This window comes from Pectinophora gossypiella, chromosome 5 (assembly GCF_024362695.1).
Source record: "Pectinophora gossypiella chromosome 5, ilPecGoss1.1, whole genome shotgun sequence".
Classification (NCBI taxonomy): domain Eukaryota; kingdom Metazoa; phylum Arthropoda; class Insecta; order Lepidoptera; family Gelechiidae; genus Pectinophora; species Pectinophora gossypiella.
The window spans coordinates 14,707,292-14,734,492 of NC_065408.1; the positions used below are offsets into that span (position 1 = coordinate 14,707,292).

A 27,201-nucleotide genomic window follows, 5' to 3' on the forward strand; every position below is an offset into this window, starting at 1 on the left:
TACCTAAATATTAATTAATATCGATTTTAATAAAAGTACATTTTGTCAAGAATTCGTGTAAATATAAGTAATTCTGATTCAGATTTAAAAATGCAAGCAAAACATGTAACAAGTTCTTAAACAGTTTAGGCAAGGAATGTATAAAAGTTTGAGCAAAAGCTCATATTACGATATAGGTACGATATTTTTTGGGTATTTCCGTTACTTATTATAAATCTAAATAATTAATTTTACGAAACGATTTTTGTTTTAAAACCGGAACTAAAGAGTGCCTTTGAACGTTATCATTTCGTAAAATTCTTAAAATACCTACCTATATGTTTCTAATAATAATAACGAAAGGTAACATTATGTTAGTAAATACATACCTACCTATTGATTTTGCCTATTGGTAACTTTTATTATATTATTATAAATTCGATTTTTTTAAACTTTATACAATAATTATAACATAGTTGTTCAAAAACGACTGTATATTTTTTATCTTTCCTTTGTTTACACCAAAAAAAATATAAGTTGCATTTTAACTGCCATCTATGACTTGCATTGAGAACTTACATCAGTTGTGGTTGTCGTTCTTTCTTGTTGAAACATCATCGATTACACTGCCATCTATGCGGAGACGCCGCAACTAAGTTGGTTCATAAATTTACATTTAAAGGTTAGAGGGCGTATCAAAATCAAGGTACCCAATAAGTGAATTAGTACTTGGTAGAACTTCCCTCATTCTCGAAGATTTGATTCCCTTAATTGTAATGATGCATAGCGACTTTTTACCCTGCCTTATTGACAGTGATTGTGATAGGTAGAGCCATTTGAGGTTAATAACCATGAATGTTGTGGTTAGTATGGATATGACCACGAGATTTTTGAGATTTCGAGATTACGTTACGTTATAATATTGTCTTCTTCTTGTATTAAATAAAAGTAAATTCTTCATACGTACGAGATATCATACGTACAGCCCTACTCATATTATAAATGTGAAAATTTGTTAATCCAGAAGACAATTAGAATACACACAAATAAAATAAAAGCGTGATATAACATTGTATACAAAAACAATACAAATGCATAATATACAAATGACTAAAATAATTCATAAAACAAAAATAAATGTTTAATAAATATTCGAATATTGATTTTCGAGATTCAAGATTTGGGGTGCATATCTATGTTAGACAAATCTCGCAAATGGCACTAGGTACCTATACCGATCACTGCTTATTGATGACGCTATGACGCTATTCCTTCTACTTGATACTACATAAATGTTGGACCTACCCTCATTTCCGAAAATAAACTCTTTTAATGTTGATGGTGCATAGCAACAATGATATTGAGCAGGGCGGTGCGCGCGTCTCCTGGAGGCAGGCTGTCGAGCACCCCGCAAGCCGCCGCGATGTGCTCGCGCTGAAGCTGCTTGGTCTTCTCTATTCCATCACCTTCGACCACTGCCTGGTAAAGCTGGAAAAATAAAGATTGTATTGATGTGGCGGACCCAACTAGTTGAGCAGCTAGTTCCGCCCATAATTCACAGATGGCGTTAATCATTCAATGCAGATAGCCTAGAACGCGCTAACGAAGTTTGCTGCTGCTTACTGCGCTACGCACGTTACAACTTCCAACGTAACACCGTGATTCCGTGCTGCGGAAGGCACGTTAAACCCTCGGTCCCGCTTACTACTTACTGATGTAAGTATGTAGTCGTTACATGAGTCATGTCAGGGGCCTTTGGCGGCTCAATGATAACCCTGATGTCAGGGTTGATGAGGCTGGTATTCCACCTCACAACCCACATTATAAGAAGACTGAGATCGAGTCACACTATTAACTTCTAGCTAGCAAGGTTAGTTGCTTCGGTTGGAAGCTTCGATACTTTGGATGGGAATTTATTATGATAATAAATTCAAGACAAAATGGGACAATGGTATGGTCGATGAACTGTTAGAGAATCGGGCGGAGATGTTGAGACAAATGGAGTTAGGAGTAAGGTAGAAAGTTGAACATCTGGACAGTTGAACAGCGGTTCTGCCAGGAGAGATTCTCCTAATTGAAAAGGAGAAGGTGTGCTGGAGTCAGCGCCCCTAGGACAGTAAAGTTAGACTCAAAGATATTTGATACTTACGGCGTGGTAGTCTACATCGTGTATGCTGCGGCGGCCGGCCTCAATGTGCGCGTACAATTCCGGTCTCGCTTCTAGGGTAAAGGCGAGGGGAGCACCCACCAACGAGAATGAGGACGGCTCGGGGCCCGTGAATGACTCCAAGTCCAGAAAAGCTTGCCACGCTAAAGCCAGGTGGCAGCCGAATAGGTAGCCCTGGAATTATAGATATATTTTGATAAGTGATTGTGTGCAAAGAAAATGCCATTTAGGCAGCAGATTCTGCAGAAGGTCCATTGTATGTTTGATTACTGATTACCCGGGTGGAAAACGGGTATGGCTTGTTGGTAAAAAAAGGTCAGCTTCGGCGTCAAGTCGGCCATACTCAACAAGATGTTATATATTATTCTCAAACTAATTTCCATTTAAAAAGGCCCTGCAAGGATTTGGACACATAGCTCTTGCCCAGTAGCTCGTCGCATTTTCCCCCAATTCCTTAAGAAAAAGATCTGGTACACAACCAATTGTTCTAGTTTCACTCACCTGACTCTGCAAGGCAGCGTCATGTCCAGCGAGCTTCAGAGCGCCAGAACAGCTCTTGCCGAGCAAGGCACCGGCAGCCAGCGTGTGCCTTGCTGCCCACTCCCGTCGCGCACTACCCAGCACTCCATCTAGGGGCAGAGGTTCTATCACGTAGTCCCATTCTGGAAAGATAATTGAAAGATTCTTGAATTATAGGTGTAGAATAACGTTTCCTAAATATTTAAACTTGTAAAACCAAGATTTCCAGACCAAATAGTCAAACAATGGGGGTTTGGATTTCAAAAGAACATTCGACCTTACCACTTTAAGATTGAATCCTAACAACACACCCATTTATTACATTTTAGGTATTCAATGGAACCTGTCAAATGATTGATTAGAAATCAGAAGACACTTTTAAATAACGACAATTTAAAAGTGAAAATCTTTTTTTCTTTTTCTTTTTAGTGAAATATGGGCATCTGTCTGAAATAAAATTATTTTATTTTTATTTTATTATTATTTTTTTTTATTCTTAACATTAACTTTTAATGTGACGACTGAAATTGTTTCATTGTTTTAGAATAGAATATAATAGAATATTGCATAAAATGTGGTACATAAGTGGTAGTAAATGTAGTAAATAATTACTTATAGTTTCACACATTTCGCTTAAAGTAGCATGCAAGAATGTATCAAATATTGTTGTATTGTTCGGCATTATGTCCAAAACTTTCGTCCATTGACCAAATAAATACAAGAGTGGCGACAAACTTAACGGTTTCGACACATTAGGAGGTGACAAGAGTAAACTTCGTTAAATATGTGCCGAGTCGTCACGTCTGAGACCATTTTCTGTCACTTTCAAGCCTACGCTATATTTCGCTTATCTGAGAAAGCTGGCTAGTTTGTAAAGCCTTTGTTTGTATTTATATTGAAAGGTATTTTACACAGTCCTGTTTTACTTTCTAATGAGGCATATTGTCAAATATGAACTAGTGAGGTGATGATCATTGTATATGTGTATTTTAAGAAAAAGAAAGAATCTTGGAGGCTAGATTACATTGGATTTGGTAGCAGTGGTAGCCCAATTGGTAGAACACTTGCCTCTCACTTTGAGGTCACAGGTTCGAATCCAGCACAGGCCTAAACCAATGATTGTCGAATTTGTTTCGAATTCATGTTTGGATCATAAATGATTATCACGTACTCAGCAGTGAAAGAAAACATCGTGAGGAAACCCACATACCCGAGAAATGCATTTTCGGAGCATGTGACCTAACCTGTATTGGGCTGGTTTTTCGTTCGCTTCAGTTGGAAGGTCAGACAGGCAGTCGCTTCTGTAAAAAACCGGTCCTGTCTAATCTTCAGGTTAGGTAAGCGGACCTTGTGAAAAACTGGATAATGCTAGGGGGATGAGTTTTCACTGACACCGTTAACCCGACCATCAGGTATATACGACGGTACAGTCATGAGCAATATAATGTACCCACTTTAGGACTCTGTCGCACTAACATATTCGACATTTAGTGAGAGTTACAGATCAATTTGTCAAAAAGTTAATGAGACAAGGTACCAACTAAACTGTATACATATTAATGCTCGTGACCGTACAACTCGCCACCATTGTACATTGGTCTAACAGAAAGCTAATAAAAAATCAGTATCTTATCTTGCATTGGATGTCCTCTGATTACCCCAATTGGGATATAGTCTTGAGCTATGTTTTTTGTTCAAATAAATTTTCATACTCCTCTTTGTAATGGAAAATGCTCAATCATTATTGAAACAAATTTGAAGTCGCAGTCATCATCTCCCTAGCGGTATCCCGTTCCCACGGGGTCCACTTACCATACATACATACATACATACATAAACTCACGCCCGTAATCCCTAATGGGGTGGGCAGAGCCACAAGTAATCAAAGACAACTTGCAGCCACTGTTGATACGAAGTCCAAAGATGGATATGATGAACCTCCAAACCACAAGTGTGATGTCCACTTACCAAACCTGAATATTTGTAGGTCCGATTATTTACAGAAGCGAATTTGAAGTCGCAGTATCTTACGGAGACCGCTAAGCAATTAGCAAACGCTAAATTACGACGCATGGAACCAAATGGTAAATACTTAGGTACTTTCTCTAACTTTGTTTGTGTCATTCAGTGTAAAACGGTTAAATCCATCTTCATCTTGCAACACCTTCACATAAGTAGAGTTCCACTCGATTTCACTCTTAACAAAATAACAACACTCCATTCATATACCTACCTACCAATTTGCGGCGATTGTCCGTAACTAGTCGTTGTTATTGAGGTTTGTACCAGTGTTGCGCCGTTCACGGGAATTTTCCCAAAGTGGGAATGTTCTCGTTGTAAAAACTCTTTAATAGTAAGGACACTGGCAGCTTTTCTTTGTCAAACATAGAGCAACACGGACCTCCGCGGAACGGTTGTCAAATTGTTCTTTCTTGTACAACCATGAGCAATATAATGTACCCACTTTAGGACTCTGTTACACTACCTAACATATTTGACATTTAGTGAGACTTACAGTTCAATTTGGGTGTTGATTTTTTTTTTTTGTTGTTTGGCGGCTCAATAGTAACCCTGACACCAGGGTTGATGAGGTTGGTTATCCACCTCACAACCCACACGATAGAAGATTTGTCAAAAAAGTTAAAGTGACAAGGTACCAAAGTGTCTACATATTAATGCTCGTGACCGTACTCTGATATATTTTTTTAGCAAATAGAGCTCTGTTTACATAACTCTTGCGCTTTTTTACTGCCGCCGGGAACGTTCCCAAAGTGGGAACATTCCCGAGACCGGCATATCACTGGTCCGTGTGACCTCTAAATTTAAGATTTCTAAATATTATTTACTTATACCCGTACGACGCAGGTTTTTGTGAATGTGAATAACCTACTTATTATTCAAGTTTTAAATATTGTTATTGCTGATAAGTATGTGTTTTGTGTACGTTAAGCAGTTGATCCCGGCTATTGAGGTTTAGTAAACAAACACGTCCGCCAACCCGCAGTAGAGTAGCGTGGTGGAGTATGCTCCATACCCCCTCCGGTTGATTGAGGGGAGGCCTGTGCCCAACAGTGGGACGTATATAGGCTATTTTTGTTTATATTGTGTAGTAGGTAGGTAGTGTTAAATAGAAAATAATTGATCGACCTAATATTGATTGATACATCACTATGCTCATAAACATCACAACACTACGTCACTAGCTTACGTACTTTGACAGATCTAATTCTTACCGCGCATTGAGTATAATCAATAATTAACCTAAATACCATAGCACAAAAATAACTAAAATTTCAATTTTCGATTTCAATTGTACTGAACTGGGGGTTAAAATGGCCACATCGAAGCAATTCATCTAAGAAAGCAATATTGCAATTTGACATTAGCGCATATGTGAAATAGCAATATTGCTTCCTTAGATGAATTGCTTCGATGTGGCCATTTTAACTCCCTGGTCGTTTTGTTTGTAGATAGTAGTTGGCAAATACTCTCCACTAAACCGCTGTATGCTAACGTATAATGAAGCATGTAAAAATAACATCGACATCTGCCACGAAACCCTCACCAACTTTAAATATAAAATTACAAATATTATATAAATTCACTCAATTTCTTATAATTTTACTTTATATACTTTTTATCCATTTTTTTTTCTCTATCTTCTAGCTTTAAGTTAACTCAAACACGTGTACGTGTTGTTTTATTATTTGTTTAAAACTAACTTGAATGTTGTATACGCCTCTAATGGTATAACATACGGTCATTGTCCCCCGCTTAGGGACGGTACTGAAAAGTATCGGCGTCCGAAGGACGTAATATACGATCCCGACGACCCGATTACTCTAGCCATAGAGGCAGCCAATCAGCTCGCGACACCAAACACTTCAGGACCCCGATACCGACCCCGCCGGCGTGGTCGACGATTTCCCTCATTCAGCGCTTATCGCTATCGACCCACTAGGGTCGATTAATTCTTTCCAATATTTTTCCTCTCAGACGACGCCCTGAGCCGAGGTTCGCGCCCAACTGGGCACCCTCAGGCCTGTTGTCTTAAACGTTGTACCGGGTGAGAGCCTTCAGCGCTCCCCGGCCAAGTAGTTAATGCCATCTGCGGCAAATCTACAATAAGTCACAAAAAAAAAAGGTCATTGTCCGTTGAATTTTATTCATGTAATTTTTATGTATATACCGATGGTGTATCGTCACACACACATACACATACACATACACATACACACACACACACACACACACACACACACACACACACACACACACACACACATCTTATCTCATAAGTATTTCTCTTTAACTTTTATTTAAACGTTGATTATTATTGTTAAAACAAATAAATAGAAATATGTACTATCAAAGTTGTAATACCGATTAGGAAGAGCGGGGCTTCCTGACACAGGTCTTTACATGAGCCTCACTAGGAAGTCCTAATAACGGGGTTATAAGTATATGATGTACTATTTAAAGCAAATAAACTATTTTGATTTTGATGTATCTTAAATAAATAAATAAAAAATGAAACGACATGATAGTAAGAGCTAAAGACACTTCCACGGTATAAAAAATACATGATATTTACCAACTAATGAATTCTAGAAAATATTAACAGTAGTAACACGTCAATCTAGAGTGTACCTTTAACCCACGTCATTGCAAAGTTTACTTTAGTGGCCAATATTTACAATTCTTTGTCACAAGATCCTGTTTTGCGACCATGAACGTCTCCTTTTAAGAATTTGACCGGGAGATGAGGTACATTCCAGTTCCTTATTGCAAGGGTCAATGACTTTTATGCATTTTGCAGCTGTCACTAGGTAAGCAATAAAGCATCATTACGTCTATACACTCAGAGGGGTAGGCAGAGATGGGACCAGTATGTCTTTTTTTTTTCACGTGACTTATTGTAGATTTGCCGCAGATGGCATTAACTACTTGGCCGGACAAATGGGGAGCGCTGAAGACTCTGACCCGGTACAACGTTTAAGACAACAGCCTGAGGGTGCCCAGTTGGGCGCGAACCTCGGCTCAAGGCGTCGTCTGAGAGGAAAAATATTTGAAAGAATTAATCGACCCTAGTGGGTCGATAGCGATAAGCGCTGAATGAGGGAAATCGTCGACCACGTCGGCGGGGTCGGTAGCCAGTATGTCTAAGGGTGGTATTAATAAACTAATCATGAATCACGAGTCATGAATCACGTGGATGGGGAATCTATATTCAATATTATTTGTTTGCATACTATGATGGTGTACAAGTTGGTAAGTTACATATGAGTTTCACATCACAGCCCTTTCGGGCACAACAAAATAGAATTAAGTAGAATTAGAAATTGTAATCATTAAGATAATCACTAGTGCTGTAGTAATATTTATTAATTAGAAGTTCTATTATTTTATTAAAAAGATTTTTATCACTTTTTTCGTCTTTTAATATACTTATATTATAAGTTTTGATGGACATCACAAATATGGGCTGGAATAATCTGCTGGAGGTACCAGTCTAGATTTAGATAAATTTGATCATTTTCCTAATGGAAACCCTTACTTTTATTATTCTTATTTGCGTGTTATAATTTAAATATCGAAAAATTTAGAAGAAATGTTAAAACAGATAACTGTCGACCACACTTCCGTTATCACAAAATAGTTACGCGATATAGTATAATTGCGAGAAAGAATTCTCTATTATGTATACTTTAGAAATTTGAAAATTTGTTCGTAAATACCACTATTTATTTAAACGCCGCGAAGATCTCCCTGTAAAATACACATTGGGATCACGTGTGGGTTGTGAGGTGGATTACCAACCTCATCAACCCTGGCGTCAGGGTTATTATTGAGCCGCCAAAGGTCCCTGACATACTTAAACCAGTAAGTAGCACTTAACTGGGACCAACGGCTTGACGTGCCTTCCGGAGCATGGACCAACTTACTTTCGGACAATCAGGTGAGGTGTTATTAATTAAAACACAATGAAAAGAAATCTTTTGTAGCTCATTCCAATGTAACTAATTAAAAATAATTCTTGCACAAACGTAGAGCCACTTTCAATGCGTTTACGTTGCATTCCTTCAACCAAACACGTAATATTATTACGTAGAGCGAGGAAGGATATTATTACCGACTCCAATACCTATTACATACTGATACTTACTACGCCGTGACAACGGCCTCCGTGGTCCAGTGGTTGGTCGTTAGGCTCACGATCCGGAGGTCCCGGGTTTGAATCCCGGTAGGGAAATAATCCAAAAATTACTTTGTCATCCCTAGTTTGGTTAGGACATTACAGGCTGATTGTCCGAAAGTAAGATGATCCGCGCTTCGAAAGGCGCGTTAAGCCGTTAGTCCCGGTCACTACTTACTGATGTAAGTATGTAGTCGGTACATGATTCATGTCAGGGGCCTTTGGCGGCTCAATAATAACCCTGACACCACGGTTGATGAGATTGGTATTCCAACTCACAACCCACACGATAAGAAGAAGATTTAAAAAATCACGTCATTCGTTGCTTCGGTTTGCCGTGAAAGACGGACAAACAAACACACCTCTTTTCCATTTATCATATTAGTATGGATTTCCAGAGGTTATAGTTTAGCAAACAACGTTGTTACATGTCATACTCAATAGTAACTAGTAACCGAGACCGACCGCTTAGCGACCCTCCGATGCACGGATCATAATTTCTTTCGGACTATTGGATGATCAGCCTGCAATATCCTAACCGAACTAGGGATAACCAAAACCTCCGATCCCGGGACCTCCGATTTGAGAGACCAACGCTCAACCACTGGACCACGAAGGCGATTACAAGCGTAAAAATCTAGTGACTAATAGATTATTATACCTTGTGCACGAAGCCGTAGATTCGATTTGACATTCAAAACACACGCATGCGCATTCAGGTCGCGAGTGACTCGATTCCATCGCGCACAATGATGAATTTTAATAGCACTACTTATCTATAAAACGAGGAATGCTGTCTTTTGTTTTATAATGGAATTTGTATAAGTTTCTTTTTTGTACACAGATGTAAAGAAAAAGAAGTTTAATGTTGCTGTTACAGTTGCGGAAAATGCCATATAGAAAAGTAAGGGGGGTTAAAATGGCCCCATCGAAGCAATTCATCTAAGAAAGCAATATTGCTATTTGACATTTGTTTGCATTGCGCACTTACTTTTATATGCGCAAATGTCAAATTGCAATATTGCTTTCTTAGATGAATTGCTTCGATGTGGCCATGTTATTCTGTTTACCCCAATAGTAATCCCTTCGCGCGTTTTGTATCTGTGTCTATCTAAGTCCTTTCTTCTTTTTCTCTTATGTTGGCCAGATCAATGACTAAACTCAGCAGATAGTGTGTGAGGTGTGGGTCCTTAGGTCATATTACGATGGATGTACCACTGACTACCCATTGGGGTCAAATTCAAAAATATCTTTATTCAGTAGGTAACACCGTTACACTTTAAATCGTCAATTTTTACATAACGAAAGTCTCATCCGCCTAAAACTACTGCAGCTTCTCACAACCTGTATAGCCGGGGAAAAGAAGCTGCAAGAAAAACTTCCGCACAGGGCCCTAGACGTTCTTTAAAAAAATAAACATACAATTGAGTAATTTAGCTGCCTAATATCAGTTCTCAGACAGTTAATAGTGGCATAGTCGTGAGCTTATGTCATGTTAAAATGTTTTAGAAAATAAATTATCTGTTTGTAGACACCCAATATCCATGCGACGTGAGATAAAAATCAATATCACCACATTATTATCCAGCACGCATATAAATTAGATCACACCAGTATATGAGTACAATAACAAAGATAACATATTCTGAGCAGTCACCAATAAGGAAATTTCTATAATCGCTTCCTGTAGCTCGGTGAGGTGTGAGTACTTAGTTCATGTTGCGATGGATGTATCTCTGACCACCCTAATTGTGATATAGGCGTGAGCTTATGCTTCCTCTGTAGAGAACACGTTTTTTTCTACCTCCCTTTTTCGTGCTCTTAAAGGTTGACGGGGTAAAAACTACCTCGGTTTAAACGTGAAAGCGAATAACAAAGTTATTTTCGTATTTATAATATTAGTATAAATAGTAGTAGTTACTAGTTACTACTAGTAACGGCCTCCGTGGTCTTGTGGTTGAGCGTTGTGCTCACGATCCGGAAGTCCCGGTTTCGAATCCCGGTGGGAACAAATCACTTTTTAATCCCTAGTTCGGTTAGGATATTACAGGCTGTTCACCTGATTATCCAAAATAAGATGATCCATGCTTCGGAAGGCAAGTTAAGCCGTTGGTCCCGGTTACTACTTCTGATGTAAGTACGTAGTCATTACAAAAGCCATGCCAGGGGCCTTTGGCGGCTCAATAATAAACCTGACACCAGAAGAACACGCGATAGAAGAAGTAGTAGTAGTCGGTGAACATCCATACTATAGATACTTCATTCGGCTATTCGGCTATTGAGGACGTGTTGACGACATAAGTTTGGTCATTAAGCTTATGCAAATAATATGAGTTAAGGTCAAGTTGCACCTCTGTTAGTATTTGACAGTTGGCAAACATACAAGGCTTCATAGTAGGTAGGTATCTAATTAATTAGTTTGAGGATTTTTGGGAGATGTGATCAAAATGTGGAGGAAGCAAGAGAAGTGTGTCAGGATCGAAGCAAATGGAATTCTATAGTCTCTGCTTACCCCGGTGGGAAATAGGCGTGAGTTTATGTATGTATGTATATATCAGAGACAGGGAGTTGTTCTGCTGCCCCGCTCTCCCAAGAACTCTCGTTCGTGAGTTCAGTTCCACCAACTGTTGGTTGGAAGACGGTATATTTACCAGAGGCAATGCCTCGACCCTCAAAAGGCACCGGTCGAGACGGCAGCGGGTTGTTCTACAGATCCCGCGCTCCCAAGAACTCTCGTTCGGCGAGGTCAGCTCCACCAGCTGTTGGTTATAAGATGGTATACTTACCAGAGGCAGTGCCTCGCTCTTCTAGAGGCAGCGGTCGTGACGGCAGCGGGTTGTTCTGAAGGTCCCGCTCCCCCAGGAACTCTGCCTCAGCGAGGTCGCGGACCGCGGACGACATCAACTCCACCAACTCTTGGTTCCTGCAGGAAAGACATTTCTTTATTATTTCAACTCAAACATGAGTATGAAAGAGAAGAAAGAAGGGGAAATAAGAAGAAGAGTTACATGGAACAAATTAACAGAGAAAATCAAAGATTTGAGCGTTGGGTAGAGAAAGATGCATGATACACTGACAAGAGAGTATAGAACTTATAATAAAGAAACAGAAGACCGATTTTTTTTTTTGTTGGAGATTGGAACTAATACTTCAATACTCAAATTTTTCGTGTAAACTTTATTTTAAAAATATACTATCATTGGCGCTGCGTGAACCATGACATTTATTTCAAACCATCAAACATATCTCCAAAAATAACTGTTTTATGCACAGTTAAATAAAAACAATGTCATAAGATATTATAATCTACAAAAATCTTCAAAAAAAAGTAGAGCACGTCGCGATTATATCTTGGAGCATAATAAAATATGATGACATGTGACCATTTGGTTGTCACGCGGGTTTTGGTAGTTGCAGAACTCTTGCGCGCCCATAGTTACCTATTATAGCTCATCTAAATCTACTGGCTGGCTGGTTATGAAGGTTCTCAATAAGTATTTTTTTCGGCCTGTGGTGACTCAATGACATTAGGGTTGCTAAGGTTGGTCATACACCTTACCCCATGCGATAGTAGGAGAAGAATAGTAAGTAATTTGTTAATTTAAGAGTATTATTATTAAAAAGAATAAGTTACGACATATAGTAAACAAGATTGAGAAGGGAATGTTAAGGTGGTTTAGACACATGGAGCAGATGAAGGATAACAGGATTACAAAGCAGTATATCTGGCTGACAGAGGAAGATTTAGAAGGACAATGACCAAATTGGAGATGTCCTTAGAAAAGGTTCAATACGATCTACTCTGAACTGTCATGCGTGTATGAAACGATTGATGAATGTTGAGGAAGCAAGAGAAGTATGTCAGGATCGAAGCAAATAAAGTTCCATAGGCTCTGCTTACCCCGGTGGGAAATAGGCGTGAGTTTACGTATGTATGTAGAACAAGTTAAAGAGAAGGCGAACGTGTCTTATAAAGAATTCAAAGAATTGGCCTTTGATTGACAGGAATGGAGAATGCTACTCCGACAAGAGCGTGGCTCTTAAATTGATAATCATGTTTATTATTAGAAAAACAAAATAAGTAATACATTCTTGTGGTTTTGAATGCCGCGGTTGTGAAGAAAACATTCGACTCTTAAACTGTACTTAAACTGTGCTACTTCGCTTATAAGGACAGTCAACACATCAATGTGTACAGTCATGAAATTGAAAACCATGTCGCTCTAACACATTTGCAGGTCAACTTGTCAAAAAAATGTGTGTAAGTAGGTACGCACAATGCTTTTTTCACGAACACAAATATGTATACACTTACCTAAAAGTATACACTTGCCTAAGTATAAATATGTATACATTTACGTAAGTGTATACATAATTGTGCTCGAGACCGTAAAATTTGTCATTTAAAAGTCTACTTAAAGTAAATGTCTCTACTCAAGTCATCACAATTAATACGCGGTTATCATAATTAAAACACCGGGTTCTTACCGTGTTAAATTCAGGGATATGAGACTCCAAATACCTCTCCTGATCCCTGATTTTAACGCGGTAAGAACCCGGTATTATGTGTTTTAATTACGATAACAACCGCGTAAACCTCAAACAAGTCCTCATAAGTAAAAGTTTTTCATCTACAAGCTTTTTAATAACTTTTTTTAATAAAACAGGCTCGTGTTTGACTACAATCTCACAGTATGGTAAGTGACGATGGTGGTCGAAGGTGGATCAGGCTTCCCTAGCAAATGCCTTTTTCACTCTAGCCTTGAAGACTCCCACTAGACGGGAAATCCCTTTAAGTAGGCGTAACCCACAAAACGAGAAAATAACCGCTCATTACTCATAGATCACTGGTCCACCAGTCGCCATCTTATAGCAAAATATGCATCCTGGTCACACCACCACTGAATCGGTCAGACTTTCAAGGATAACGGCGTTATAATTGCGTCTGTGTATTGACGAACTTTCTCCTTAATATTCTTTAGGCGAACGCTTTCGCCTGCTTTCTACGGGAAAACCAGGCCTGAACGCTACTTGTGTTCGAGTACTGCTTTGTTGAATGAGGTAGGTCGGGCTATATTGTAGTCTGAGAATTACTCAGATGTACTACCTATATGACAGCTTCTACGGTCTAGTGGTTAAAGCATTGGGTCAGGATGTGGAGGTCCGAGCTCGGTTCCCGATGGGGACATTATCGAAATCACTTTGGATTGTCCGTAAAAGTAAGACAATTTCATGCTTCCGGGTACCCAAACGCCTCCACCTATCCGCAGTGGAGCAGCGTGGTGAGGATGCTCTATACCCACTCCGGTTGCTTGAAATGAGGTTTCTGTTCGAACAACGCGAGCCGTATCGCCGTCATGAATGGTCGAGCCAATTGTGTAAGATAAATAACTCATTGGTCCAAGACTTACTAACAAAATAATAGATTTAAGGCAGTCTCGAAAGTCATAATTGCAAACAAAGTTGTAACTAAATTACCAAATTAGGTATAACAATACAAATGGGTCATATTATTACCTACTTAGTTACTTCAAAACAGAAGGTCACATAACTATTTGAACCGTCACGCAACTCAGTCAACTTTCACTGACCATCACATCAACTAATGATTACTAAGTAACATTACGTAATACCTATCATTTGCATGCATTATATTGAAATATGCCAAAACCAGTTTGCGCATATCTGACGGATTCATTTACATATTTTGCCATAATTTGAATATTATTGACACATTATATTATGCGTCATAATGGCAGTGAGAGCCGTGGTAGTACACTTGGTAAAACGCTTGCCTCTCACTTTGAGGTCGCAGGTTCGAATCCAGCACAGGCCTAAACCAATGATAGCAGAATTTGTTTTCGAATTCATGTTTGGATCATAAATTATTATCACGTGCTCAGCGGTGAAGGAAAACGCCGTGAGGAAACCCACATCCCCGAGAAATGCGTTTCGGAGGTATGTGACCTAACCTGTATTGGGCTGGTTTCCCTTCGCGGGTTGGAAGGTCAGACAGGCACACGCTTCTATAAAAAACCGGACCTGTCAAATCGTCAAGTTAGGTAAGCGGACCCTGTGAAAAACGGGATAATGCTAGGGAGATTCTGATGATGATGCATCGTAGTGGTAAATGTATTATGTATATTGCCGCCTCATAGCGAAAACCACGTAAGCGCTTTTTTGATAAATCACATTCTGATGTGATTTTCTTCAACAAGAGCTCGATTTCTTTCAATTAATTTCATTCATTATTGCAATCTGACGTTTGCGCATATAAAAGTAAGTGCGCAAACATATGTCAAATAGCAATATTGCTTTTTTAGATGAATTGCTTCGATGTGGCCTTTTTAACCCTTCTAGATTGAAACTAGTGTTTCTACTGCGAGGTTTTGTTAACAAAAATCACTTACGAATATGATTATTCAAAAAGGTACTTAGCGCGTTACGTGGTTTCTAAGGCGACGACATGAGCCTTTTTATAACAAATTATTTTACAGGATACGTAGGTAAATACTCGTAGTTTTGAAAGGGAGTTGACGGTTCTTATGCTGCAAAATTCTTTTCAAACGACTCTACTAGAGATTTTGTCAATTTATGACGACTAAACAAATAGAAAGATTTATGATGCGAGTGTAAGTGGCAATTGGAAGAGGAAGGCCTAAGCGTACATAGCGTACAGTCATGAGCAATATAAAGTACCCACTTTAGGACTCTGTCGCACTAACATATTTGACATTTAGTGAGACTTACAGTTCAATTTGTCAAAAAAGTTAATGTGTATACATATTAATGCTCGTGACCGTACATACCACGATCTAATCCAGGATGTTTTAAAGAAAAGCCAGGTCAAGATTACTCAAAACCGGTGAGCGTGCGTGAAGTCTGACGAGAGAAGAAGCAAATATGGTGTAAGTGGAATTCGTGGTCTGTGTATGCTTATGTACGGAAATATAACTCACCTCAAATTAGCCAGTTCGGAGCAGGAGTTAGCCAGCAAATAGTCTCCACTGAGCAGTGCGATTTTGTTCCCGAACAGCATGTCATTAGTGTCCACATCCAAGGACCGCTGGCGCACGTTCATATTGACTAGCCCTTTATGGATGAGGTGTGATGTTCTCATCATCTCTGTCACTTCCGCCAGAGCGCGTTGACTGTGGACAGAATATGGCGGTTAAAATGTGGAATTTATTTCAACGAAATTAAGCAACGTTGGCCCACTTCTTAGTTATAACTGTTATTAATGATTGAAATTAAACATTCTTTATCAATGGCACACAAGACACAACCTATCATGACTGTTTTCGTAAAGGCGAGTCAGACATAGCAGCAAGCACCTGTTATACCATTTGCGCTTTAGCTTAGTATGGATAACAGGTGCCATAAAAGTACATTTTCTTGGTATGTCTCTTTCGCACCAAGATGTACTTTATATATCTTTCCCGTTCTCATATATACCACTCTAGAGCGCATGTGCAATTAAAAGATACCCAGAATAAAAAACAAAAGACGCTCTACAAAAAAGATCATCAATTCGAAAATGGAACACAAAAATAACCGCGCATTGTAGAGGGTACGATAGTTACGAAAATTTTCGAAGAGTTAAAAACGTAGGTAATGAATTATATAGATTTAGAGTAGGTCATCCCTACGAGAGGACAATAAATCCGCTCAAAATACGTAAAGAACCGTTTCGTTTTTATTCTTTCACCTAATACTTTACGAGTATTTTATAGTACCTAATGATGAATTTAAGTAAAACCTAAATTTATTCTTTGAACTCTACCAAGAATGACTAATTATTTCCCGTAGATCATTACACATCATGCACATGTAAATATTCGCAGTATCTGTTTATCATGAATCTTAAATATGCGGCCTTAAAATTACAGATTACTTCGTCCACCAGTGCATTTACCGCAATGCACTCAAACCAGTGCAAACCAGTTGCATGCGACCATACAACCTGTATCCGAGATTGGACATCCTAAATACCAGAGGTTTTCGCCGAGAACCGTATTCGGAACCTACTTACTTTTCTTACATACCGCCTTATAAAATGAAGACTATAAAGTCGGCATAGGCTGTTATGATTTGCCAATAAGGGACTTTCCAGATTTTTTTTTTCTTTTTTTTTTCCAGGACTTTCCAGACTACGTTATTTTCTTCTTCTAATTCTTTTATCCCCTGTGATGTTGGGCTCGAATAAATACAAAATATAGACGTGAATAAAATAGAATAAAAAAATAGACGTGTCCTGTGCCCAGCATAATACAGGATGTTAGTGACATCGTAACGAATACTAAAGGGGATGATTCAGACCATAACTCTGAGTTAACATCAAGTGGAATTTTCCGTCGCAAAATTAATGATTTAAAAAAATATATTTTAAATTCTATACTTTTGCGACGGAAAATTCCACTTGATATTAACTCAGAATAATCAGCTGAATCATCCTTCTCAGTATTCGTTACGATGTCACTAACACCCTGTATAGTTTATTCATTTACCTGTGCAAGACTCCAGCTGCTTTATCCTGCTCCATATCAGGGATCTCGGGGCTGTGGCCAGCTGCTTTGGAGATGAGCAGCACGATCAACCCCCACGCTTGCATGTTGTTCTTGCCATTGTAGATCAGGTTCCTAGAACAAGGGAACAATAGTAAAATAACATTCTGAAGATTATTAACGGAAACTTTGAGGGATAATTCAGACCATGTTTCTTAGTTGATATGAAGTGAAATTTTCCGTCACAAAAGTATGGATCTGAAAATAATTAAAAAAAAAACACAAAATTTTCATGAATTTTCCGACAGGAAATTCTACTTGATATCAACTCAGAATCATGGTCTGAATCATCCCCCTCAGTATTCGTTACGATGACACTAACACCCTGTATATACCTATATCTACTATATACTATATGAAAAAGTAGGAAAAAACAATAATAATAGAAAAAAAACGCACAATATAAAAAACATTAAAAGGAAACAATATACAAAAATCTATTCAAACAACCCTCCTCTCGGTTACTGTACGAAAGTGTCAATCATGCTAGCTGCATTGCCTCGCTAGACAGCCAGTGACGTTTTTTGAATTAAGAAGGACTCGGACCGGGGATCACCCGCCGTTTTCTCTTATCCTCCGTCCAATATCAAAGGTAAATACATAAGAAGGACTACGTAAACACGTTTATATTTTATTTTTTTGAAGCTCATGCTTGTGTTCTCTTAAGTACGGACAAGAGAAAAACAAAATAAAATTAAACTGTTTATTATTATTCTTCTTCTATCGTGTGGGTTGTGAGGTGAATTACCAACCTCATCAACCCTGGTGTAAGGGTTACTATTGAGCCGCCAAAGGCCCCTGACATGGCTCATGCAACGACCACTTACTAACATCAGTAAGTAGTAACCGGGACCAACGGCTTAACGTGCCTTCCGAAGCACGGATCATCTTACTTTCGGACAATCTGGTGATCAGGCAGTAATGTTCTAATCAAACTAGGGACCACAAAGTAATTTCTGTGATATGTCCCCACCGGGAATCGAACCCGGGACCTCCGGATCGTGACGCCAGCGCTCAACCACTGGACCACGGAGGTCGTTATTATTTTTAAGTGGAGAAACAGGCATCCGGGCTACCTGATACTAACTGGTTACCGTCGCGTCGTCTATAAAGACTCGTCAGCCTGGTATTTTTTATTCTCTTTTTGCAAAATACCAAGTCACCGCGCTCTCCGGGGCTCGAACACGCGACTAAAATATAATATGTGTGTACACACACACACACACATATATATTGTATATGTATATATAAAACCAACGTGTACTGTTTTAATGTACCAAAAAATAACACAAACATAGAACGCATTTATTTATGGACATTATTTTATGGACAGCTATTGGGTCTCAACTCTTTTTGCCTATGACAACTATAGTAGATACTAGATACTGTAATTAAGTAAAAATCGGTAAACATGCCACTGAAGTGAATTAAGTTCACACAAACGACGTCGCGTGCTTAGCTAACATGTCATAAAAGCGAAAGTAGCTATTTCCTACAACAATTTACACCATAGACGCAATGAAGTCTTGCTAACAAAACAACTTGTGTAATTTTTAACACTTTGTATTTGTGTCTCTTGTTCTTTTAATGTTTCACCAATTTTTACAACACATGATTCCTGTATTAGTCAAAGCCGAGGTATTTTGTATAAAACCGCAGACAAAGTCGGTCTCCGAGTTGCTTGTCCCGCTTTCCTGGTTCTGTGTGCTATGAGGTTTAGATTATGAAGGAATTCGTGCACATTTAGTGATCATCATCATGTCACACAAACAGTAGCCAGCAGCGATGGCGACTGTTAAATGTTATCCCGTATCGTTGTTGTACCTAGTGGTCGATTTTCAAGTCGAAGTTCGGTTTCGATAGATAGGTATTTGTAGTAAATAGGCAGTGAACTTCTAATTACCTACATCCCTCATTAAGTAAGTACTCGCAATTGGGTAGTTTCCTAGGTCAAAGAAATGATGATGAGAAGGTGATTACGAAATTCTGATTACCTACTAAATAAAGACAGATCTAAAAGTAACGAAAAACATTTTCTTTTTACTATTTAACTTTTTTATGATTTTTAATGAAGAAAAGTTTAATGATAAATACGACATTTTGTCACGTTTTCTATAACGTCCACAGGTTGCTTATTATAAAAAATCCATAGTAATTTCGTGTTTTGACGTTCAAGTTCCGGCCAAGTAGTTAATGCCATCTGCGGCAAATGTACAGTAAGTCACGTCAAAAAAAAAGAAAAGGAAAAGTAACTACCCTATTGGGGAAAGTCTTAAGTTAATCACTCTATGATTCATAGGGAAGTACCTAATACTGTTTTTATCCCGCCTTCGCCTGGGTAGGTACAATATTTTATATAACAAGAGCTTTTTTCAAAAATACAGTGTCAATAAATGTACTGATTAGTAATATATTTTCTACCACGTTCGTTATTTATAAATATTTGTCATACAACTGAGATAAAATAAAACCTACCTTACCTAATTTAAATATTCAGGTAAGTTTTAATGCTCTCAAGGTGAACATGAAAGAGAGCAGAAACTTGGTTTTACCCTGACCATATTTTAACGTTAGTTAACCCGTGCTCTACATATAAGAGCAAAATGCAATTGAAAATAACACAAAACAATAAAGTTTTTGATTTGATTAATACAATGTAAACTTTAGGATAAACATAATACTATAAAATAAATCTATTATAAGACCCACCCTGGTACATAGTACATTCAACACATACAGAATTATTAAGAGTAATCGCTCCTATTTCTCTTAAGGGTAGGCAAAGCGGAATCCACAGTTCAGAATTTGATAGTTTCCTAGGTCAAAGATACATACATATACATAAACTCACGCCTATTTCCCACCGGGATAAGTAGAGACTATAGAATTCCATTAGCTTCGATCCTGATAAACTTCTCCCTAGTTTCTTCTTCTTCCTAGGTCAAAGATAAATTATGAAATTCTGATTACTAAATAAAGACAGATCAAAAACTGACAAAAAACGTTTTGCTTTATTCGAATTAACTTATTTTTTAATTTTAATCAAGAAAAACGCAATAACAAGTGCGACATTATTGCGTTTTACAAGGAACGTATCCTGACACACCATCCATCATGTATTCATTCATAAATTAGATATTATCAGATGCCCAGCGGTGAACGTAAACATCGTGAGGAAACCCATATTCCTGAAAAATGCGTTTCGTAGGTATGTGACCTAACCTGTAATGGGCTGAATGTTCCTCGGGGGTAATACTGACGGTCACAGATAGCACTTGTTGTAAAACACCGGACCTATCAAACCTGCAGGTTAGGCAAGCGGACATCTAAATGTACAATCAAAGAGCAAAAGTTTGGTCACTGAGCACAGCGAATTATTTGTTTACAGTGGTAGTTGTCATACTAATTATAAAATTTATGTTTTTGTAGGTGTTTTTGGTCTATTACAGAAATGACATGTAACTAGTTAATTTATTATTTTGCAAGAAACTGATTGGACCTTTGCAGCTTAACGTACCTAATAAAAATGGAACGTTTCAAAGTATCTATAACTAGTTGGTCAAACTACACATACGGACAAAGCACTTGATTGAACAGGTAACTATAAATTATAACTGCTGCGTGTTGTAATAGCCAATTACCTACGAAATCGCGTGAGCATTGTGCGTTTGGTTTGTTTAGGTAATAGTAAATAAGGCAATGAATACATTTCTTAAATAATTTAATGTAAGTACCTACCTACTCACCTATCTATTTGATTTTAAGTATAAATAACAAGATCTTTGCAGATAGACCTACTAACTAAACTTAAGTAGGTAATTCAATCTTTCCTTTTCTTTTCCTACTTAAGTGAATCTATACTTAGCAAACTAATTAAAAGTGATTATGTAGGACTCTATCTCCTATCTATACTTATCAAATACCTTGATAGGAAAATAGGTTGGTCAGTCTTCCTTTTTGAATCAAGCAGAAGATAATCGAATATTCACACTCGTCTACCTACTCTGTCAATCTTATACATACTTAGTCTAGGTATCGTAATGTATTCGAGACTATACCAATTAGGTACCTATTATAGTTTAAATAAAGTTGAATAACAGTAGGATTCCGTGTTTAGAACTTACTTCGCAGTTTTCAGCACAGGATGACTGCTTCCCACCAACTTCCTCAAATGTAGCGCTACGTTAGCAATTTCATCGCTGAGGACCCATCGAAGGCTGAGGAAAGAGGTTGGGTAGCCCACGATCTTCTCAGCCTCGCTCACGGCCCTATTCCAGTCGGTCTTCGGGTGTTGGGCAACACTTAGTTGCGTACTACTCGTACCCAGTTCTCTCGTCCAAGGCAAAAGTTTCGACACCACAGCCGATGATGAGCTAACTTTCACCAAATCGCACCGCACAGCACTTCTTAATCTGCTCAGACTCATATTGCTGACAATCACAATCAATTATTTTACACCACAAAGTTCAAGATTAATTAACGCGCGAAAGTAATTCGAACTTTTGCTTCAACAAACTCACTAAAAACCTCACAATTTAAGAGACTAAGTCCCTAAATAAGGGAGAATTTAGCAGAATAAATTAAAATTATGCGTATTTTTTTGCAAAACTCAAATGTATAGTATTTGCATAACAAAGATTTTAATAAAAATGATTGATTTTAGGTGTACAACCACTTTTACCGCGCTAAAATTTAAGACTGATTCCGTAGTGTAAGTGATACATTCTCTCTCTTTGACTGATTCAATGAATGAAAAATTGTGAACGAAACACAATGATTGAGTTACCAAATATAACGGTAAAATCAGCTGCGTCAATCGAAATAGCTTTATACAGAAAGCGTATATCTTATCTCTTTCTTACAAAACGGACTTTACTGACTTGTTGGCTACAAAACTAAATGAATGACTGAAGTAAGAATGAAACAAAAGGAACGAGTGTAAATGTAATAATGTTGCCACAATGTTCTAAAAGTACACAATAGTGAATATTTTGTCAAAATTCTTATTTGTAAAGAACATCTAACGTGAATGACAAAAAAAATTGCGAGGAAATCCAAATTTAAAAGAAATGCGTTTCGGAGGAACATAACCTAACCTGTATTGAATTGGTTTTTCCTTCACGGGTTGCAAAGTCATTTGCTCAGATTAGGTAAGCGGATCCGTGAAAAACGAAATAATGGAGATGACGATGAGTTTTATCTCCCTAGAGTGAATTCTATGAATTTATACAATACAATACAAATACACTTTATTGCACCAAAATAAAAAAAAATAATTACAAAAAATCTCTTAACTAAGTACATAGCAAATGGCGGCCTTATTGCTTAAAGCGATTTCTTCCAGACAACCGTATAAGGTGAGGAACCAAATAAGGTGAGGAAAAATGTAAAAAAAATGAAAGATTGCGGGAACAATTTATGTATCCACATCGCCTACTGCGGAGCCTGATTAATTATATGAGATACATTACTACCGCCTTTTCCTTTTAAATATTTTTACGGGTCCACTGAGCCTATTTGTCAAATGGAGCAATTTCCACATTTTCTTTATTTCTCTGATATAACATTTTAACAAGAAACATGAAAAACTACTACTGATAAAAACATAAATGTACTTGAACCTAAGTCTAAGAGAAATATTATAGTTTATACTCTGGTAAAAGCTCTTGGAGGCAAGGAAAATCATACGATTCTTATACTTTTTGCATTATAGTATCGAAGGGCTGTTGTCGGAACGATATATTTTTTGGTATATCACGTAAGTACTATTTTTTATCATGCTGTTAACGCAGCATGCTAGAGCGTAAATAATATAAATCAGATCTGTAAGTTTTTAATTTGTATTTTTTTTGTTTCTTTATCATGACAACACCAGATTTTTTTTAAGCCAATCAGCGCCACTTACTCTTTTCTCGTTCATTCGCAAGAAGGACCGTTTGTTCATTCGGAATACAACTCATTCATTTTCAATCAGTCAATTCAGTCATTCGCGCATCGCCGGCCGTCGTAGTCGACTGTTGAGGGGTCACTACGAATCGCCGGAATATTTTCAGTGCCCGAATTTTTTCTTCCTTTCCTTATTGCTTCAAAACTGTTGTGTAAGGATATCACTTGTCTGTGAAAGTGCGGACCGTTGGTAGTGTTGTCACCGGACACAGTTTTGTAAATCTCTCGAACTTACTTTGAGGTAAGGTTTGCGTTTTTATTTATTTTTACTGTCAGCCTTTGGTTCTATGTAGCCCGCCGTCAACGATTCAGTTACACGTGTGCGTACGTGGTTTGGAATGGGGACAGCCGGTATTTCTCACATAAAATATGCTATATTGGAAGTTCGGTTCATTACATACGGCATACCTACGTCTTATAAAATTCGACCACTAACTACAGTTAAATACAGTTCAGTGATTTCAATGCAACTTGGATAATCCGTGTGTTGACTTTTATCACTGCATTCCTTACCACCTATTATGATAACGAGCCGTAATAATTCCCACGTTATGGGAACTATACTCGGCTGAATGGCAAAACAACACCTCGTGTTATCAATATCCTACCTATTCATGCTAACCGTTTGACGACACATATGACTTAATAACTACCTAACGTTACTTTGTTTGCGGTAGTATCCGAAGCCATGCCATAACATACTTATTCATAAAATACCTCAACCCATATCCTTATCTTTCTCTGTTCTCTCATATAATTCTAACAAGATTTACTATGTAACTTGATTCTGCCATAGATCTCATCATCATGTAATATCAGTGAGATTGTGGTTATATCTGAACTTAGGGTAGTGAAATCATGTCATAACAAAAATAAATCCTAATAATCTATTCACGCAATACCCACCCACCCTGGCAATAACTACCTATCAGACTTATACAGAAAAACCCACTAGGTATATTTTTTTATTTCAGGCCCTCCCAGAATCATTGCTCAAATTGGCATAGATTGAATTGAATTTGGTCGAGACCAAATCTGTATCCTGATTGTGTCTATGTAGGTCACAACTAGGTGCTAAATTTAACCTTGACAATTCTATTTCATTTTAAAATAAGGATTGTTTTTGCATGAGCAGTTTGAAACTGGTGCCCCATTCTTTACAATGTGTTGATTGTTTCACTTATTTATTTATTAATTTAGATGGTTAGCGTGTTGTAAGGCACATATGCCTCTTCTAGCTGCTTCTGTTCATTCCTCTTCTTTTTCTTGTTCTTGTCTTGACCAGATTACACCTCCAATTTACTTAACATCATCTGCCTATCTTTTATCTTATTCTTTCTTAAAAAATTGTGGATAGCAAGACTAAAAAACAAAAAAATATGAATTGCTTAAAGCAGCCACAGGTCATGAACATGACATTGCTTTTTTATTTTACCGACTTCAAAAAAAGAGGAGGGTCTCAATTTGACCATATATTTTTAAAATTTTTTTTTTAAGTTTTTTCGCAGATATCTTCATCGCTTTATTTTAGAAAAACGTCTGGAACTACAGAATCAGGAAAAAAGAAGAAAAAGTAGTTTAAACTTCTGTTAGATCTTATCGATCATAATGTATGATTCACTTAATAGTAATTTGATGGATGGGTTCAAAGAATAATCTTTCTAATAAGTCATTTCTTATCTTTGATAGTCGTCACCAGGTGCGTCAAAGTGATAGTCAGTACAGGTTTACTGCATGTTTACGTCACAAGATTGATTACACAACGTCAATTTACAGACACAAAGTTTTAAATAAGAAAAATTTGGTATAAAATTATAAATAGCTAAATAAAATGGATAAAATTAAAAGAAAACCTGTTTAATATTATTTTAATTCACTTTTTTACTGTAATATGATTCGGGCAGCTCCTGTTTCCCCCCCCCCCCCCCCCCCCCCCACACACACACACACATACCCTGTGAAAAACGGGATAATGCTAGAGAAATGATGACTCTAATATGATTCTATCAGTGTGGAACATCTATCATCTCTATTTATATCACATCTCATATTTTCTTGAGACAAAGTTTGGTTGAATAAAGTCTCTATGCTACAAATAATAATATTTCCCAGATTATAGGTATATTAGGGCATAACTTACATTAAAATATATTCTTTATTAGGTATTAAGAATAAAAAAAAATATGTCCTTGGACTATGAAGATAACTCATAAAGTTGTTTGTAGGGCAAGGTAATTTAGTGGTGACCCCAAAGATACTACCTACCAATACTATTTTTATCTTATTGCCCTCATAAATATGTTTAAAATTAATGTAACTATTATACATTAGTTATATAAAAAAAATGTTCATCTAAAAATAAAATAAATTTATTCATTCTTTAGAATTAATCTAAGATAAAATAAGTGCAATTTTATACCTCATATAGTCGTGAGCTCATGTTATGTAAGATAAAATTATAATTATTCTGAACTATAGAATTAGCGAATTACTTAAAATTCTAATACTGACTATGAAATGATAAAACTCGCAATAAGTTTTTTTTTAAAACTGACCACCGAAAGTGATAAGGTAACCGTGAATTAGGCTCAACATCATCAATCAGCCAGCATCATCCTATTGCTGAGTATAGGCCTCCTCCTTTAAGCACCATCCATTCCGTTTCTATGCTAACATCATCCACAACTTCCCACTGTGGCAAGCATAGTCTTACCATAACTTTATGCTAGGTAGATATATTCTCTTTTAATTCACACATTCATTGAAAGGTATTTACGTATCCATTGTTGAGTTTAACCCTTTAACGACAAGAGTGAATTGAAAACTTAATAAAATTGGTTCATTCATATATGTGTATTGTGTAAATTGAATGAGTAGCTGTTGTGGGTATTGACAAGTTAATAGAAATTGTTGATTAGAACACTTGGTTTTCAAGGTATAATAATAATAACCGTCCCCCCAATCAACTGGAGGGGGTAAGGAGCATACTCCACCACTGCGGGTTGATCCATTGGTGTTTGTTGAAACTGTACCTTTAAATGTTATAAGTCAACAGACTTTCCTCTTTCTCAGATGCTTTTAACAGCACGCAGTGGACAAGTGTGATAGACATGGATTAGTTTTGCCCTTTGAGCATTGAATTTCATTTGACAAATTCTGACCATTATTGCCTTTGAAGCCACTTAAAATTGAATGACAAGTCTATCATCATCACCAGCCCATTAACGTCCCCACTGCTGGGGCACGGGCCTTCCCTATGCTGGATAGGGAGATCGGGCCTTAAACCACCACGCGGGCCCAGTGCGGATTGGTGGTTATTAACGACTGCTAATGCAGCCGGGACCAACGGCTTAACGTGCCTTCCGAAGCACGGAGGAGCTCGAGATGAAAACTTTTTTTTTTTTTGGTGGTCACCCATCCTATGACCGGCCTCTGCGAAAGTTGCTTTACTTCAACAATCGCAAACCGAGCGCGTTTACCGCTGCGCCACCGAGCTCCTCCAATGACAAGTCTATACGCGACCACATTGACTAAACACCACACCACATACCACATTGACGTCTTACTTACATTGAACAAATTGGAGATGTCCTCAGAAAAGTTGCAGTACCATCTACTCTGAACCGGCGTGCGTGTATGATACGATGATGATCTCAGGATCGAAGCAAATGGAATTCTATAGTCTGCTTTCCCCGGTGGGAACAAGTCTAGAAAAATTATAGAGACATTATTCTTATTCGTTAGTTCTTGTGTTGGTTGTTATGTGGAGATGGTTGAGTTGTAAGGTCTTCTTTTCTCCAGTGGTTTGCAAGATCAATGATCGACCTTAT

General features: G+C 37.7%; 2 protein-coding genes across 2 annotated transcripts in view; one reads left to right on the plus strand and one right to left on the minus strand.

The window, feature by feature from the left end:
- Positions 1–36: 36 nt before the first annotated feature.
- Positions 37–22,148, minus strand: LOC126367055 (all trans-polyprenyl-diphosphate synthase PDSS2). Its single transcript, XM_050010446.1, has 7 exons — positions 21,550–22,148; positions 17,369–17,500; positions 15,821–16,012; positions 11,648–11,784; positions 2,648–2,808; positions 2,129–2,320; positions 37–1,467 (listed from the first exon to the last, which is right to left on the minus strand). Exons 1-7 carry the CDS (start codon positions 21,849–21,851, stop codon positions 1,309–1,311), a joined length of 1,275 nt encoding a protein of 424 aa, XP_049866403.1. The 5' UTR covers positions 21,852–22,148; the 3' UTR covers positions 37–1,308.
- Positions 22,149–23,411: 1,263 nt separating this feature from the next.
- The window catches only part of LOC126367002 (uncharacterized), a 109,649-nt gene continuing 105,859 nt past the window's right edge, over positions 23,412–27,201 (plus strand). The window contains exon 1 of the mRNA XM_050010351.1: positions 23,412–23,612. The gene's annotated coding sequence lies outside the window, so the exon portion shown is untranslated. The remainder of the gene's footprint in view (positions 23,613–27,201) is intronic.

Coding starts and splice junctions, on each gene's coding strand:
- LOC126367055 (XM_050010446.1), bottom strand. CDS start 21,851: ATGAGTCTGAGCAGATTAAGAAGTGCTGTGCGGTGCGATTTGGTGAAA. Junction 2,321..2,647: donor ACGCTGCCTTGCAGAGTCAG/GTGAGTGAAACT, acceptor CTATAATTCCAG/GGCTACCTATTCGGCTGCCA. Junction 1,468..2,128: donor ACGATGTAGACTACCACGCC/GTAAGTATCAAA, acceptor TTATTTTTCCAG/CTTTACCAGGCAGTGGTCGA.